The 19,061-nt window shown below is 36.3% G+C and overlaps 1 protein-coding gene across 1 annotated transcript in view; it reads left to right on the forward strand.

Moving 5' to 3' along the window:
* THSD7A (thrombospondin, type I, domain containing 7A) overlaps window positions 1-19,061 on the forward strand; it is a 209,512-nt gene that overhangs the window by 120,415 nt on the left and 70,036 nt on the right. The window contains exon 7 of the mRNA XM_009326106.1: window positions 11,498-11,689. Coding sequence (XP_009324381.1) covers window positions 11,498-11,689 — 192 coding nt within the window. The remainder of the gene's footprint in view (window positions 1-11,497; window positions 11,690-19,061) is intronic.

Genomic DNA, 19,061 nt, shown 5'->3' on the forward strand with positions numbered 1-19,061 from the left:
GATCGACTGTCGTAAGCAGTGTCATTCTACTGACGTTAGTGGAGCTGTCACATTGTTTTCATGCTACTGTTTTTGTAGTCTTGCCTATTATTTCCTTTTTATGCTTCTATTCCTAACTCATATCCCTCAATGTTAATCTAGTTTAGGTCAGCACATCAGAATTATCATGTCTAATCGAACTTGTTGGAAATTGCTGATGTTCCATTGCCCTTCTCAGACTACTTCTCCACATAATTTTTTGCTTATTGGAGGGGAGGGGGAAATGTCTAAAATAGTAGTTACAATAAAATACCTGTGAAACCTTTTCAAAGGCTACAACACTCTACTTGTCCATATCTGATTAATTTAAAAATCTGATGAGAATACCCAGTAGTGAAAAAAATAGTAATACAATTCCCAATGATTAATAAAACTTCTTGTTTTCTAAATGAACAAGACATAGTGCAATGCTAAAATAGATACATGTTGCATTTTCAAATCCGTGTATTTTAAATCCTACTATTACCAATGTTCAAAATTACACTACAAATATTTCTAAAGACTGTCAAAGGAATTTTTTTCACTGTTAAACATAGTAGAGTTTCTGTAACATTTTACAAACAAATGGAGAAAGTATTTTTTTATTTTATTTTTTAAGTCATACTTTTATATCTTTTTGTCACGGTATAAATTGTGGCTTGATTGGAAAAAGTTTATGAGGATGTCCAGTTGATCTTGGGATCAGATATATCTTTTTAAGGTGAGTTGGTGCTTTTGTGCTTTTGCCAAGTGTTCTTAGAAATACACTGTGAATTTTCAAGTGATCTCATCCTCCAGATTCACACTGTGTCTTCTTGTTTCCTTATAGCTCTGTCAGCACTTTTCCCCTCCTTTCCCCATTCTGCTTAAGATGGCCTGTTGGTCCGACATTGACCCCACTTGGTCCCATGACTAAAATTGATGTTATTCTCAATGGGACCGTAGCCTGTCATCAAACTTACTTTTTCTTTCATACCAAGATGATGTTTGGTTGGCTTATTTGACACTAGAAGGCAACTGCACTTGGTTATGATCAATACATTTGTATTCTCTGTTCCTTATCATTCTCAGTAAGGCTACATTAGCAAATGAACCATGAAAATGCTTCAAGTACCTGTCAAGCAGTAGGAAAACCTTACTCCTGTTGGTAGGCAATGTGTAGCCCCAACTCTGCTGGGCTCATTAGAAATATCAGACTACTCTTCCTGTGGTACACGTCTACGATGGCATAAAGTTAAAGTATAGCAGATTTTCTTCTAAAGGCATATCATGTTTCAGTTTTTGTTTACTTTGTCTTGTGTACATGGAGACACTTAGGAAAGTTGATCCAAATTAACTGCAAAAATAATATTAAACTATATTAAACATGTATGCGAATCCTCTTATTCAGAATTAAGGTCACCTTAATTCTATTTGTTAAGAATTTTCTCTTTCATTCTGAATAAGGATAGCCATACAAGATGTTAATACAGTTTAACTAATCTCCTTCAAAGTCCCATTTTAATTAATTTGGATTAATTCTTCGGTATTCCTATTTAGATTAGTCTTTTTCAGTGATACTCACATTATTACTAATAAGTTCAGATACAGCCTCTTTCATGCTGGTGGATATTCAATGGTATCAGAAGTAGTGAAAATTCAAAGAAGGTATCATCTGCAAGAAGAGTTTTCCATTATCTTTGATGCATAATACAAAATATGCACTCAGTAACTTATAGTGTTGTGTCAGAGATAAAAAGGCTGTTACTTTTTAAGCCATAGTTAGTGCTGTAAGACACCCTCAGTGTGCCTCTGTGTGTATAGTGAAGGAACTGACCTCATGTTTTTTGTGTTGTTTTTTTTTTTTTTTTTTAATTGGGAGCTTCACAGGTAGCCAAGTGATTGCTATATGCTTGGGGGAACAGACACTGTGCTTGCCATCGCCACTACCACTTAGAAAATTATGTAAATACAGGGAGAATTGGAAAACCTTTTTTCCATATTTTCTGGGTGAAACGTATGTAATTTAGTTTTTCAACCTGAGTAAATCTAGCACAGAATAGTGAAAAATAAGAGATGGGATAAAGGAATAAGAGATAAAATTTGAAAGTGGATACCACAAAATGTTGTTCTTGTTAAGATGACAAAGGGAGCAGAACAGTTTCTTCAACTTTTCTTATTCTCATCGAGTAAAGAATTCAGGCATAAATAAGAAGCTTGCACTTTAATGAAAAAAAAAGTAAGGTTTTTTTTTCCCCCCAGCCAAATACCTCAGGTTACTGTATATTTCTGAGTTAACATAGTTATGGAATATTATTTTTTCATACTGTTTAATCTGGCCTTCCTATATACGTGACAGATGACACTGCATTTTACATTGAAAAAATATTATTTGGATAAAGAAATACTATTCATTTCCCTGTTTTTATTTCCCTCTGTCAAATTTAGACTGTATCTACATGACTGTAATCCTGATAGATGACTCTAATATAAATGGAGGTACATATGTTCTTCTATTATCAGACATGAAAATGGGATTACTGGAAGCATTAATATTGTATCTGAAGGTGTGAGTTCATTATTTTTAACCAGTTAAATCCAAAGAACATCCAAAGATGTTTCCCACCTGAAGCAATTTTAGAAGGAAATATACATCTTTAAAATATGTTCTTCATTTTTGTTTCAGAGTTGTCCCTTTATTGCTGTCATTATTTCAAAGTAAGGAGTGTTCTTTTGGGTTTGATTATTCCTGTAATGGTTTTGTATATGGTGCAAAGCCTTATCTTTACCTGCTGTGTTAAGGAATATTGAATTGGATTTCTTAGCAGTGACTCACTTTTCTTGAAATTTGCGTGGTTGAAACTTTGGATGAGCTTGAGGACAGGGAAAAGGTTTTGGAACCAGGACTGTCTTACCTCTGTAGCAGAATGCCTTTCATATCTTTTAGCTTTCTTATAAACCACTCGCAGGGGGTTACCTGCTTCTGCGTTCTTTCTCCATAGCAGCTAATACACTGTGTTGTGGGGAAGGTTAGCAAATGCATGCTACCCTTTAAGCTGTAGCTGCGGTGTAGTAGTAGCATTTACTGGTTTGGTTACAGAGAGGGAGCAGAAGTGCTCAGGTACTATGGTTGGAATTAGATTTTGGCATGAATGTGGGAGTTCTTGCCACTGTCTTCCCACCTGTCAAAATTTCTTTTCCCAGAAGGTGAATACATGAGGAAAATTGGACATAGTCATCAACAAGAAGTTATTGCTTGTAAAATGTGGTGTTTCATCTCATTAAGGAATAGAAAATCTTAAAAAGTTCATAATTTTTTTCTTAAGTATGTTGACATGCTATTATCTTCGATTTCAGAAACACTGGATGTGGGAGGTTTCTAAGCTCCAGCTATTTTCCTTTTGTATAGTATTTGTTCCATCATCAGTCATTTTTCACTGCAAATGTTTGCTTAAAAAAAAGCCAAAACCACATTTTAAAATTCAGGATTATATTTTAAAAGGTATTCATATCTTCCAGTATTTGCATAGTGAAAGGGGAGTAGTCAGTGGCCTTTTCTATATGTCACTGGTTTGTGTGTGCAGTCGTGGTAAACGTGTAAATAAGATGAAGGTGTATGTGCTTGTGCAAGTTTCTCATTTGAAAAAAAATTCCATCCATGTTTATAAGATTCATGATGTTTTTTTGAATAAGGGGCCAAAGTATCATGTTTATAATTTTTCTTTTAGTAAGGAATAGACTCTATGATACTACTTGAAATTCTACATTGAAACCAAACCCACAGTAAATTTTCACACACAAATCGCCAAATCAAACAGTTTACAATCCTACAATGTTTTCATATCATTAAACTGTTAGACCAACTTTCTTACATTTTTGCATAATGAGCAGATGTGAGAAACTAGTGTATTTGTCTTTATTGAAATCAGTGCCATTTCTACTTAGGATTCTTAGAAGAAAATGACTTCACGAATATTAACCATCAACTAATTAAGACATACTTAATTAAATGCAAATGCTACTTAGCAAAAGCAATTGAGAGAAAGGCATGTGATTAGGGAATTAGCAACTGATTTAACACTTGGAGCTACCAGCTCGGCACCTAAGCAATAGAAATGAATGCAGAAACTTCACTTGATAAGAATAATACAAGGGAAAAATACGCCATCTTTTCACATTGTTGTTGAAAAACTTCAGAGCTAATGAAGTAGACTATATTAAGAATATAAATTGTAGGTTAATGTTGCTTTATGTTCAATAATTAGAGGGGTTGAAAATTTAGAAAAGTTGAAAATTAGAAGTGTTGAAAATTTATCAACCTACCTCATGCAGAGAGAGTTTTTGACAGCTGGTCATTCAGGAACTAGAACAGAAAATAATTCCACACAAGGTAACATAGTGTTGCTACTGTTTTCAAGGACACCACCATTTTACTAACATTAAAGCTTACGCTGACATCCTTTATCTTTGGAGCAGATATGAATAAACACTGTCAAGATGTTATGAAGGCTGCTGGGATTAATAAAACATTTAAAGTTTCCTAATGTCTATCAAAGTATGTGTTATATACAAGTATTGAACTCATTCAAGGGCAAAAATTGGTCTGTCAGATACTGTTGCATGTGCTGCTTTTTTTTCCTCCAAATACTCTTAAGATTGTTGGGCTAAACAACATGGTAAATGATGAATTGCATGTAAATATTACTGGTTCCCCTTTTCATGGCTTATTTGATTAGGTTTTCAGAGATTAACTTCTAAATTCTCCCTACTGAAAAATCTGGGTCAGCCTTTTGCAGTTGTGTATGCATTTTAATTAGAGACGTGCCATGAGAAAGACAGCTTTCCTCAGAGAGTTCCTCTCGTATAAGAAAAAAACCCACAGCCAAACAATGAAACAAAAAGAATTGCCAAAAAAAAAAAAATCAGTCACGGTATGAGACTGAATTTCCAATCAGCAGTTCTGATGAAGATGTGGAGGTTTGAGGAAGACACCAAGTGCCTGATTATGCAAAAGGACAGCAGTTGAATGAAAATATTATGGGCCTCCACTTCTTCCTATGCATAGTTCACAACATAGTTCTCTACCTCTTCTGATCATTGAAAAAAGAAAAATCCACACTACTGCTGCAGCACCGTGGTTTGGAAGGAGAAGTTAATTTGATGTGACAGTTCATGCTAGGCAGGCAGGATTTTTCCTTTTGTGGTGAACTTCGGGGACTAGTAATTGCTTAGTGATTTGAAAGAAATGCAATAGTATTAGAAACGAAAATAATGTTAGTTTATCCTGGTGATTGATTATTATCTGATTATTAGCAGATATAAGGTGTCCTAGCATCTGAAAAAAGTATGGTTTTGTGATAATTTTAATAGCTTTTCTGTAACATGAAGAATTGCCCATTTTGCATTACACTAATCAGCCAATGTGTAGACAAGGTTATTACTAATGGAAGTCTAGTATAGCACTTCAAATTTGAATAACTTTGTATGTTTTCTCGTATTTCAGTGGTTTTCTTGAAGTTGGGGGTTTTTGTATTTTCTTTAGAATAATGACAGTTAAACTCATTAATGCTTTTTCTATACTATTACAGTCTAGTTGTGATGTTCTTGTAACTTTGAGGCAATTACATTTTAGACTGATATTTTCTTGTTTATTTTCTGCCCTGAGTCATATAAACTTGAGAATTTTAAGAAAATAAAAAAAAAAAAGTGCATTTTCCCCTCTTCTAGTCAAACTATCTTTGTATATCTACAGGAATACACCAAAATTGTAAAATTGTAGCATGTACAGACTTTTTAGTGGAGACATATGCTTTACTAACTTTGGGTACGGAGAGCGGTTAAACTTAGTTCCATATGAAAAACAGGACTGAGCACATACCACAGATCTTGTTTTACTGTGATTTGAATATCGATAGGCGTATTTTGTTTGTGATGGGCAGAGTCCACACAGCAGCTTTGGCTCCTCAGCCAGTCTGAGGAGGTCATTCAACACACTCGAAGGCTGACAAGGGAGTTAGCGTAAGGACACGTATAGGTGCTCATGTGGGAGGAATGCCTATGGGAAACTGCATGGGAATTCAAGATAAAGAACAGTCTCGTCAGCCATTTCAGCCTTTTCAACCCATACAGGAGGCAGTACAATACTTTCCTCTTGATTATTTTTCTACACAGGGAAGGAAGGAAACAGTAAGTGGCAACTAACACAGCTCACAGATTTTAACATCATGTGAACTAACTGCATTTTCTTCCTGCAGCCTCCATGCTTAGAGGCACTATTGAAGGCAATTCAATAAGAACAAGGCCTTCTTCACCCACAAATACAGAGCGCTTTAAAAACTGGGCTCTGGGGTGCCTTGTCAAGTATTTCAGGTGCCCAGTGGTTTTTCAATGGATGACACATTGTGTGCCTCCTTTTCAGCTTCACTGGCGAGACAAGAAAGCTGGTAAGAGGCATCAGCTGAGAAAGCGATGCCTATAAGTGATATAGTCACATACATACAACACAGTATATACCCTAGTGTGTATAACCAGTACATCCAGATCATGCAATGCTTTGAACTGCCAGCCTTTTCCATCCTTTTGTATTTTTACATCGTCATTTTAAATGTGCAGGTTTAAAAACACTTGAATGATGCACTGTAGTTTCCTGTGGTCTGTTGTACTTAAAAGCAGACTAACATATGTGGCTACCAGGAGCCACAAAAAGAAGATATTGGCTTAACTGAGCCTTTTTTTTCCCCTTAGAGTTGCAGGTATACTAGTAAATTTGAACACATTCAACTAAGCAGCACAGAGTCTGAAGTCTGCAGTTTTAGCATTTAGGCTCAGTTGCTGTCATTAATTCTTTTATAAACTTTAAAATATAACTACATTATTTGTTTTACCACTCTGTGATATTCCTGTCCTTTACTGATTACACAGGCATTTAAAAAAAAATGTTCAATATTAATGTTCAAAGCACTCTCTTGATTTGATCCCATTTATTATGATTTTATTGTCAATTTTTACTTAGTTTATATCAGGTTATAGTTCAGCCTTTCAGAGACTACAGCTGGTTTCCAGGTACAGGACTGAGACCAAGTTCATGCCTTACTGCATAGGACCCCAGCAGCATTTTTATTTTATGTTGATTTTTTTTTTTCAGTTGTTCTCTATGCCTCATTAATCTTGCAGTGATTTTACTGTTCATTTTAAGGCTTTAAAAAAATTTTGCCCTCTGTTAAGCACTTGCCTTTCCATTTACTACAGCTCAGAATTTGACAGCACTTTACTGTGCACTGAAGCATGCATCATGTTAAAAGATGTACAATAAGCAAGACTGTTTCCTTGCCATGTCTCTCTAGTGATACCAGCTCTGGGAATGCTTCCCATTGGAAAGGTCTTAAAACATTTTACAAGAAACTTAAAAATCAGACACATTTTACAGATGAGTAAACAAAAACACAAAGGAGTGACATTATTCAACTACATTAAACACAGAACATAGGTCTTCTGCGGTCTAGCCCAACCTTTAGCATCTAGACCAAATTTTCATGGATACCATATCTGCTTTGTGAATGTAATAAAACAAGAATGGTGATATGAATACAGTCTGATACTTACGAACAGTTAGCCAGTTCCTCCTGCATGCTGTTCACAAGCTACCTCTCTTTAATCTGTAAAAAATTGCCTATTCAGTAGGGGGATTGTTTTTTGTTTGTTTGTTTGTTTGTTTTAAAACAAGTAAATAATTCAGTAGTTCACTAGTGGCTCTGGTGTGTGCACATACTAGAAGGTCTTCACACCAGGAAGGCGGCCACTTTTTGTCATTGTGTTGCTTACAGTATAAATAATTCAGAGCAGGGACCTTTGACTTGTGTTTTTGGAGTTCTGTCTTCAACTCTTGTGCAACAAAACTGTATACCTGTAAAGTTCAAATAAAATATTAGACTACACATGACAAACTTTTTCAAATGGGACTTTTTCTAAGTAGCTTTAGTCTTTACATTGGCATTGTTCCCAGCATATGGTTGAGTGGTTCCTGGTAGTTGACTACGCTATGCACTTTAAAGAGGAAGACAACAAAGGTCAAGTTGTTCATAAAATCATTAGTGAAATGTCAGAAACAATTTAGTCTAAATAAAATATCTCCCTGAAGATAAGTAGTACCCATTATAAAACATTCCTTCCAACTGCATACCTATGCTGTTGAATTCATCAGATAAGAATTGGACAGTTGACAAAATCTAAATGCTGATATGGAAGATACATATTTCAAGAATATTTTCTCTGTAAAAGCAGAGGATAAAAGAGGGGCTTTGGTTTTGGGAGAGAATGAAGCCTTTTTTTTGTTTGAAATATAAACTCAGACTGAAACTAATTTAAGACAATTTCTCATTGTGACCCCAAATTTAGCTTGAGTTTCAAGTTAACATCACCTTAGTTGGCAGGCAATAAATAAGCTCAATATAGTATTGTCTGTTTACACTATGACATACTTTAATTTCATAGTAGCATTTCTTGCAAGGTGTGAAGGTGTCCCAGCAGTTTACCTCATTGAGTCCTACCTGGCGATGGAACAATTTGAGAGTAAGGTTCACCCCTTTTCTAGCTTTTTTTTCTATTCTTTGGAAAAGAAGTTTGCAGTCTGCTCCTCTGTCTTGTCCTTCAACCTGAACACGTGCAGTTCTGATGAAGCAGGTGGGAATCCCTCCTGCATTGGTGTCAGGATGTGATGACCTGTAATACAAGAGAAGGAGGAATTGATGCAAAGATTGAGTCCAGTGAGGGAAACAGAACTTAATGTGGGAGATCTATGAAGCCATTGGCAGGGCTCAAATTTGTATTTTTAATATGGGAAAATACAGCTATTGAGACGGACTTGATCTCAAAGGTCTTTATATTTCAGATTATTATGACTACTTTAGGCTATTTTAAAAGCATGAGCTGCAGCACTTCCCCTGGTTTGCAGAGCCAAGGAAGATTGATGTTTGCAGTTCTGTTGTGCCTAAAGGTTCTGTATGAATAAAATATTTGACACTGGTTAAAGGGATATAATATTGGATGGATGGCCCTCATCTTTTCCTCTTTTTAATAAAGAATTTGGTCGTTAATAGTTCTGGGACTCATGATATGTCACTAGTACTAAAGAACCTCCTATTTTCAGGAACTCAGTTTATCAGATTCTTATTTGAAAGATTTTAAGACTCTAAACTTTGAATGACAAAAATGTAGTTTCTGTATAGATTACTGTTTGATTCATTTTATTATTATTCTATTAAGCAATAAAAACCTAATTTGAGGCTTGGGTAAAGCACTGTTTATAGATCTTTGGCTTCATTTACAGCATTCACAGTGCTCACTGAATTAGCTTTTCAGAATCCAGGTGGTGGTTATTAACACTGGCTGATGCCTTTATCATTAAATTATAGAGTATTTAATGGTTATGTCTAACAAATGTTTTGTTGTATCGAAGACATGTTCATTGCAAATCTTGATGAGACACTATTTTGTTGACATTAGCTATTAAAACAAAAGAGTTGACATGATGGATCATAGCATGTGCAATGCTATAGATGCTCATGTTCAGTTCCATCAAGATCGCATATGCTTCAATAACGTTTCAGTAGATGAATCATAACTCAACAGAAGGTTTTATGCCCTCGTACAGCAAGGGTCATATAACACAAAAGGCATTCAGATGCTTTTAAAATGTTATGCTTTTCAGAAAACTTTAAAAAAAAAGTTTCATGTTTACAAATGAGACTGGCTCTTTTCATGCCTTGATTGTATGTGATTAACAGGGCCTCGGAAGTCCAGTGTGCTCTTAGATGCAACTTTTTCACAGTTCCTTGTAACTGGCATTACATATTGGGCTACTGCTCAGTTCCTGGTGCTTTTCGTTTCAAGCACTTTCTGTAATTGGTTTGTATGATAACAAGGCTTGTCATGCTTTAACCCCAGCTGGCAACTAAGCCCCACACAGCCACTCGCTCACTCCCCCCTGGTGGGATGGGGGAGAGAATCAGAAGAGTAAAAGTAAAAAAAAAAATCCTCATGGGATGAGATAAAGACAGTTTAATAGGTAAAGCAAAAGCCGCACACGCAAGCAAAGCAAAACAAGGAATTCATTCACTGCTTCCCATCGGCAGGCAGGTGTGCAGCCATCTCCAGGAAAGCAGGGGTCCACCACATGTAACGGTTGCTTGGGAAGACAAACACTATCACTCTGAACATCCCCCTCTTCCTTCTTCTTCCCCCATCTTTATGTGCTGAGCATGACGTCATATGGTATGGAATATCCCCTTGGTCAGTTGGGGTCAGCTGTCCCAGCTGTGTCCCCTCCCAACTTCTTGTGCACCCCCAGCCTACTCGCTGGTGGGGTGGTATGAGAAGCAGAAAAGGCCTTGACTCTGTGTCAGCACTGCTCAGCAGTGACTAAAACATCCCTGTGTTATCAACACTGTTTCCAGCACAAATCCAAAACATAGCCCCCTACTAGCTGCTATGAAGAAAATGAACTCTATCCCAGCCAAAACCAGCACAAGCCTACAACTCTAAAACAGTGACTCCAAACCTCTCCCTCCTTTGTTCATTTTTTCCATCATCTGCTCCAAAGTGAAGATTTATCCTGAGGCTTTTGTCACTGTCAGTGAGACTTATTGGCCTCTGAATATGTGGTCATTTGTTCATTCCTCGCTTAATGGATATTAACTGATTTGATCAGGAAATTGTATGTCACCTTACAAAACTAACCACTTTGTGATTAGGGTGCTGTTCAGACAAATCTCAGACACAGTGCTCCCATGATTTCCTTACTGAAAACAAAAGCAGCCCTGCTACTTAAACACTGGCTAGTATTTCATTAAACAATTTATACCAGCCTGGATCTTTTTATTATAATGAAATGTGTACACTGATGTGACAGAATACAAATGCATAGATCTTTTTATATTTCCATGACACAAAGACTAATGTGTCACTGGCTTGGCTAACAAATGAAGATCTTTCTAACCAAACAAGACACTGACTGCAGCTTACTGCAACACTCTTCATATTTTGATGCATAGCTGCAATTCCAAGGATGAATTGTGGGTTGTAAAACTGGCTGAGCTGGAAGTTAGGATACTTTTCCCCTTCTCCAACAAACGTGGATGAAGACTAGGTGATTAACATACACAGATTTCCATGTATACAGTTTTCTGTAGGTGTATTATATACTCTGTTATTCACATTAGGATTTTCTGTGGAATCAAATATGTATTAATATGTTTCATTAAAATGAAAGCCTAAAGACCACCCAGGCTGACATTCACTTCAGCAGAATATCAAATTAAACTAGGTTTAAGCATGTTCTTCTAGAATCAAGGCAGAGGAGACAAGTCATTTTAATAAAATATCTATTTACCTTGTTTATATAGAAGAATAGAATCTAATTTATTTGTGTGCCCATCTGGACTCGATTGCTCATTTTAAGTTAATTTAACAAATGATAGACTGCTGCTGGCCTTTTCTTTCCCAGGAGAAGAGGTTGACAGACAGCTGTGTAGAGATGCTATCTACCCAATCCCGGTTGTCTGCGAAGCTCCATGCCCAAAGGACTGTGTGCTCAGCATGTGGTCCGCATGGTCCTCCTGCTCACACACCTGCTCCGGCAAAACCACAGAAGGGAAGCAGATGCGTGCCCGCTCCATTCTGGCGTATGCAGGTGAAGGTAAGGTCGCATACTCTTGCAGACTCCTGTTTGACGGAGAATTCTCAACTGTCTTTGCAATGTCAAAGTTATTTCTTGATCAACAGAAACAAATTATTAGATGGAGTTGTGTATTTAAATATAGAAAAAATATTTAAATGCTTATCCTACATTTACTCACGGTACCTAAAGCTGTTTTAAAGAGGAGATTTTATTTTGCTTATCTCAGTTAATGTTGCTTTTTTTTATTATTTTGCATAATGTTACTGTTTTGATTTTGAATATGTGGTTTTCTCATTTTCTATGGGAAAATTAAATGTTAAAATTAAACAAGGCAAATGATTTATCCTATGCAGATCTCTATGAAAGATATTTATAGAGGATTGTTAGTAACCCTAGCTATAATTTAGGTCCAATTTGGAAGGATATAAGTATGAATGCTGAAAAGATGAGAGTTTTAATGGGTTCAAATGCTAACAAATGGCTTTTGTAGCTTCTTTGCTCAAATTGGTAACTAACGTTACCCCATTAACATTTTTATTCATAGTAAGACTTTGGTTTTACCCTGCAAATCCTCGCTCATGTGAATGGTTTCCATTCATGCAAATGGTCCTTGTGCAACTGTCTGCAGCAAATACGAAGAGAAGATACAGCTGAAATATAAATAGGAGAAGAAGAAAAAGGCTTTAGATATAGATTCATGTCTATTCTTTGATGATTTTCCATGCTTCCTATGAATGGTTTTGTTTTGTTCTTAAGTATTTTGGGGGGTAATAGAGCAAATGTATTCTATATGTAACATGGTGCTAAAATGGCCATGTCAGGTGTGTCGGGGTCCAACTGGTAAAATGCCTTGTGCAACACTGGCAGCAAGGAGACATAGTCACCAAAGAGTTCTTGGAAAACGTTTACTCACGTGTATTACTGACAGTAAAGTTAAATGCCTTCAATACAAAAGGATACATGCATGTTTTAATTCTTCTTTAAAACTGTTAAATATTTTATTACTTCAGAGTTAAGATGAAATTTAGCTGAAAAATGAAACCTGTAAAGTATGGAAGTAGTGAAACAGAATACCCATTCTGAGAAATGGAGAAAGAAAGGGACAGGCTTCATCATATACCAAAACACTTCTTTATTTGCAAACACAGTTAATTTCATTGCTAAAAGTATACTGTGTATTTGACATAATTTGGGTAATTGTAAAAAAATATGTAGCAGAGCAGGCACGTTCAACCTTCTCCCTGAAAAGGACCTTTGCTACAAGTGTAAGATGCAGTCAGAACTATACTCATTTTAGTAGGTGATTCAAATAATAAATTACTTAGATGGATCTATGTAGCAAAGTAGAAATGCTCGTAAAATTAGAAACAAAATTGGTTTTATGTTGTCTCTTTTTTTATAGTGTGTCAAATGGACACTTTTTGAGGGAAACATAGAGCCACGTTTTCAGATGATAATTCAAATAAACATATATTCACGTGCTTCTTGCTTTTCCATGTAGGTCAAGATAATAGATTTTTCATATGCTTATGCAGTTTTATTGGAGACGGAAATTTAACATCCTGACAAGCATGCCACAGAAGTGACAACCTAAATTACTGTAGAAAATTATTCCAGTTTCTTATGCTTCTTTTTAAAAAGTACCCATTTTATTCTGACTTTGGTACTTAACACATCCTAGGATAATTTACAAGGCTGCAAATGCAGCAAAGCAGTTAAGCATAGGCTGGATTTTAGGTGTATGAATTTTATTTATGTCTGTTGCATATAAATAAAATGTTCTGATCAGAACCAGCACTGAGTCATCACAAAGATCGACAGGTCTCAAACCACACAGGTAGCAGTGAAGAGATCCCTAGACTACTGCTGAGAAAGCCAACTCATTACCTAGATGTTGTAGTGCTTCAGCTTTGCTCGAACCCTGGCCTCTTTACCACTATTCCGAGATGAAGTTATTCTGTGCTTTTTTTAAGGACACAAGCTGGTATGTCTACCTATCTTATAGCAATTCACTCACATCTTGGTCAGATATCTTCAACACCATGCTATAATTGCATGCAATAGTGCAATTGCACTCTGTACAAACTCCAGAGAAAAAAATATGTAAATAAATAAAAGAACCTTCCAAGGCTTAGCATATTGTTACGTGTCTAGCTGGAAGGTACTTTTTGCCTTTGCTTGTATTATATTCAAAATCAGTTTAGCTTTTATTTTTTATGCTTCACTGAAATTATTGTCATCTTTCTCCTCATATGTCTCTTATGCCTTTTAGTCATTTGTTGCGTGACAAATAACTGAATGACTTTTCACCTCCAGAACTGCATGACAGAGATCAGCAGTGTTCCCAAAACATAAAACACTGATTGTGTAGTTGATGCTGGGAGGTCATTTTATGTTCTGGGGGCACAGAATATATTCATGTATCTGAAAGTCTGTATTCTGCTGATATAAAAGGGAAGCTCCACATGAACCTTTTTTAGGAAACATGCAGTTCTCAGTTCTATACAGAGCTTATAAAAAATGCACGTTATTGTTGATGAAAACTCTGTAAACATCATGTATAACTAAAAATCCTAAGTCTCATAAATGTAAGACCAATAATTCCATTTACACATTAAAACTGAATTCTGAAAATAGCTATCAGTTCCGTTCAGGTGAACGGTCCCACAGGTGTTCCCTTTTGGATTTTTGAACCTTTCCTTGAACTGTTGGTATGAGAGGCAGACAAGGTTAGGTAAGCCATTTCGTAGTAATTCCTGTATAATACAGCCATGATATTTGAGAGTTTTTATTCAGAATACAATAGGACAAATATATTGTACATAAATATATACAGCTCCTATGATATCAGGACTGGACATTAATTAATGAAAGAATGGGCGAGTCTGTTGCCAATCTATGACTAAGGCTAAACTTGGCTTCTAAGATGACGTAAGGAGTCCAGGTTTATCACTGTGAGTCCTTGATCACGCATCCTCCTGCTAGTCACGGAGAATTCAGTCTACAAGGCTGGCAAGATCACAGCGTTGCAGGCATTACATACACGAGGAATATTGCAGTCCCTCAAAGTATCTGCAGTGCTTAATTCTTGTTCATTGGGGTACTTAAATGTGAACACCCCATTGAAATTTTTGAGTGTCTGTAAAGACATACGAAATAGGTTCTTTCATCTGGATCTCGTATGGCTTCTTATCAAAATATTGTCTGTGATTGTTCAGTTTCTCTCCTCTTTGAAATAAAAAATACTATATTCTGTCATTTTCCTTGTTAATGTTGGCAGATGACTGTCTGTGATAGAGCTATGTCATTTCACACTTAAGACCTTATTTTTCTTCTTGCTTCCCAGCTATCTATGCTGCTGAATTGGTTTGAAGAAACCATCAAGTTAGCATAACTGGCCACCAGGAAACAGCCACAGTATAATTGATTTTCTTGGATGACTTAGAATAGGAATAATTCAGTAGTGTTATAATAGTTCCTTGGTGACAAGAATAGATTCATAGGAAAAATTGAAGCCATATGTAAATTACAGTAGTGACAAAGTTTTCTAATGAGCTCTGGGATACGACTGCCCCTCCAGCACCACACTGACTTCTGCTCCAGCCAGGAGCTGACCTCGGCCGTACGCCCTCTCATCAGCATTTCCTCATTCAGAACAACACCTCTTCCACATGGTCAAACTAGACACTGCAGAGCCTCAAGCACGGTGTGGTTATGCACATCTGGGATGGCTTATTTACTTGCATTCAGTGGAGAGAGAGAGAGAGTCTCTTTCCTCAAGATAAAGGCTTTCTGTGGTTTGTGAGATGACTCCATGTGGAAACTGGCGTCACAATAACCGGTTTTGATATCTTTTCTGAGATCATTGTCCTCAGCTTGAAGGTTTGAAAAGCGAAGTGATTTGTAAATTTGCCTGTCTGTGAGCCTGCCTATAGTGGTAGCTCATTTGTGTCACTGTCAAATACATCTTCATGCTACAGTAAGAAACTCAGGAAAGTCATTCTCTCAAAATTTAAAATGACAGCAGAGGACATAATGATGTTACCTGATACATCATATAGTTGTTCTGCATAAGTCTAGTAAAGGCATCGTATACAGCTCAGCCTATCTCTGTTGAATGTAGGGTTTGTCTATTTTTGTTTTATTTTCCGTTTAATATTTCTGTTAATTTTTTATTTCCTGCTTACAATAAATCTTATCTAATTAGTAATATGCACTAAGACTACTTTACATAGGCCGTGACCTGAGACTAAAAAGTACTAAATGAGTCTTAATTTTTCAGTAAATAGTAGATATGCAGATTGATTCTGTATTGGTTATACGCTGCCATTGACTGACACTGCCAAATCAGTGTCATACAGCATGAAACTAATATTGTGGATACATTCCAAGTTTTGTCAGTAGTGAATGACTGATACTGATTTTGGAAAAGTAAAGATTAAAAGAAAAAACCACAAGTCAAATGTAAAGAAGAAAATAATCTGATTAAAAAGCTTAATATAATAAAATGAGAGTGAAGGATGATTATGTTTGAAATATTCTCTTAGGGCAGAGATGCGTGTGCATGGCTATTGTATGTTCATAGATTAGCAAAGTATAATGCCAGAAGGACTATTTAGTGTGACCTCATATATCACAGACTATTAAACATCACTGAGTTAGATAGTATAGAATATCAGTTCTCCATCTCATCAGGTATTCTGTTTGACAGGGGCCAATAGCTCATACTTCTCGTATATCTGCAAGATTGATTTACTGAACGTGTAAGGAATAGCTGGACCAAAGGAGTTTCTTCTGAACTCTAGGCAAATTATGGTTGATATGCTTTCAAATTTTATTCCTGTTAAAATCCCTGTGCACTTTGACTCATTGTTGCAAAAGAGGAGTTATACTTAGGGCTTTTTAATGTGTTTACTCTTCTTACACTTGCTCCATTTGTTTGGTTTCAATTTTTGTATTTTCCTGGCCTGAAATAACAGTGCTTGGTAAATAAATCTGAAGGCATAGAATTGAGTAATTGTTTTCCCAGCAAATTGCTTATTCACCAAAGGATCAGTTTTGGAGAAGACAGGGATTTTCATGAGTTTTAACTGATTTCAGCTGAAACAGGAATAAAAAAACCACTTAGTTTTGGAACTGGGGAACCTTAATTTTCAGGCTGGACGTGCAAAGTGACCTGCCACCTACATGTGAAGGTGAGCCGGGGGAGAGGATGTTACTGTGCTTCCCCTTTTGCTCGGGAGCCCCTCAGTTCAGATTCCTGCCTGGAGTGTGGGGTCTGGGATTCAAATCCTATCCGAGAAAGGACTTGAGGAACAGACCTCTCGTCTCCCATGAGTGCACCCTAACCCCTGTCCTGTTGTGTATGATAGGACGGGTCTGCTTTGTTTGTATAACTGATATGCACCAGGTTAGGAAGCGTGAGTGTTTGCAGAACTGGAAGAGGAGACCTGCACCAACGGGGCCGTCTTTGTTCTTACGTTAGCGGTCTGCATGTGCTGACTACGTCTGTCTTCAGGAAGTGCAGCTGCCTCGAGGAATGCCTACCTCGTTCCTAAGGCAAAGAAGAAATGAGTAACACCTCACTCTCTAGATTACAAGAGGCACTTCAGTTGCATCTGTTTTCTCAAACGTTAAGATTATTCCAGCTGTTTTGAAATGCATGTATAAAATTACATGCATTTGTAAAATGAGTGCTATCAAAATGATTAATTAAAATGATCGTAAATGCTTTAAAAAATGTTACGCATTTTGAAATTTGGAAGTTATCAAGACAGTGTCACAAAAAAAGACTTATAAAATCCAATCCTTGAATATCCTAGAGCGAGATGTATTACCCATTACCAGCTCCAAATCAGGCAGAAAAGCAATCTAAGCATATGACAATTCTGTTAAAGCGTTCAAGGAAACTACCCTCATATCTCTGCTATCTTATGAGTAATATGCAAGTCCCTCTGTAAAGCTAGCCTTTCATTTCCAAGTGTGCTTTGCTTAAGTATCCAGAACCGAAAAGAAATGCTTCAGCTCCAACTGTTTTTTGTACCTTGAAATGAATATTTTTAGTACTGACAAGCAGTTATTTACAGCCATCTAATCATGTATTATATAGAAAGTATTTAGTATTGTATGTCCCTTTTTCATGTATTCTGATAAAAATAAATGTCTATTTTATTTTTTCTTCTGTGATACTCATTAACTTTTATATTCCTGTCAAACCTGTCCTCATTTGGTGAAATGCTCCTAAAGTTGAGCAGCCCTGATCTTGTTACCCCTCTGCAGATGTTATAAAGGGCATCTCTAACCGTCAGTTTTCCAACCCCCTCTGCTTTTTCTGTACCTATTTTAATTTGAGGGAGCACAAGGGAATGCTGTTTTCCTGGACAGAATGGCACACTGATTTATAAATAAATAGTATATTTTTAGTATTACAAAGATTTAGTACTAGTCATAGTTGTTTTATATTTCAGTAATATTATTTTGACATTTTGTTCATTCTTTATGTAGTTTTTTTAACTACTGGTTTTATCTGAACAGAACTGGATTCCCACTGAGCTGCACACATTCATGCCCCAATGTTTTTCATTTACAAGTCAATGTCACTATTATTTTTTCCCTGAATATACGTTCTTGCATAGCTGTCAAAACTGAATCTAAGTTGTCACTTTATTCTCAAATGCCTTAGGAACTGGTGGTTATGGCATCCATTCCTGGGGAAACATTTCTTCCCACACACCCCACTTTAATTTATGAATTTACTGTAAATATTTCCCTTGTGTTTCTTCTTGAGCTAACATCAGATGGAAATAATTAATTTCGTAACCTTCCTTATCTCTTCTAAATTCTCCTTTTTTTAACCCTTGTACTGGGGGAACACCTCTAGGCTCCTCATGTGGATCAATTTTCTCTCCCATGCCAAATAATTTGTGACTTTACTAGCTCAGATTTTTTTTTCTTTTTCCAAATACACTCACTTTCCTAATTTCCTTGCTTGTATTCCTATTGGCTGCCGTTAGCTGGAAGATTTTTATTTCCTGAAGGGAGCTGCTTGAATAACTTTTTGAAACATATTACATAACCATAATTTTGTTTTACCATTTGATTTTTTATGTCCTTTTTTAGGAAAATGCATATGACACGTTTTGTCTTGGTGCTATGCATACTGACATATATTTAAAGCAAATCCGATAGACTTGAGTTGCATCCATTCTAAGCCAGAACCAATTCCCTTTCGGTCATTGTTTGATTACATTCACGCATTTTTAGGTTTTTCTAAAGCCCCTTTGCAAAACTTAAGATTAGCTTGTCTTTGGCATGACATCTCAGTTAATATGATGTTTACTGTTTCTTGGTTGCATCAGTATTTTTAGCTCAAAGTCAGAAGTTAAAATTG

The sequence above is a fragment of the Pygoscelis adeliae genome, unplaced genomic scaffold (genome assembly GCF_000699105.1).
Source record: "Pygoscelis adeliae isolate BGI_AS28 unplaced genomic scaffold, ASM69910v1 Scaffold15, whole genome shotgun sequence".
Classification (NCBI taxonomy): Eukaryota; Metazoa; Chordata; class Aves; order Sphenisciformes; family Spheniscidae; genus Pygoscelis; species Pygoscelis adeliae.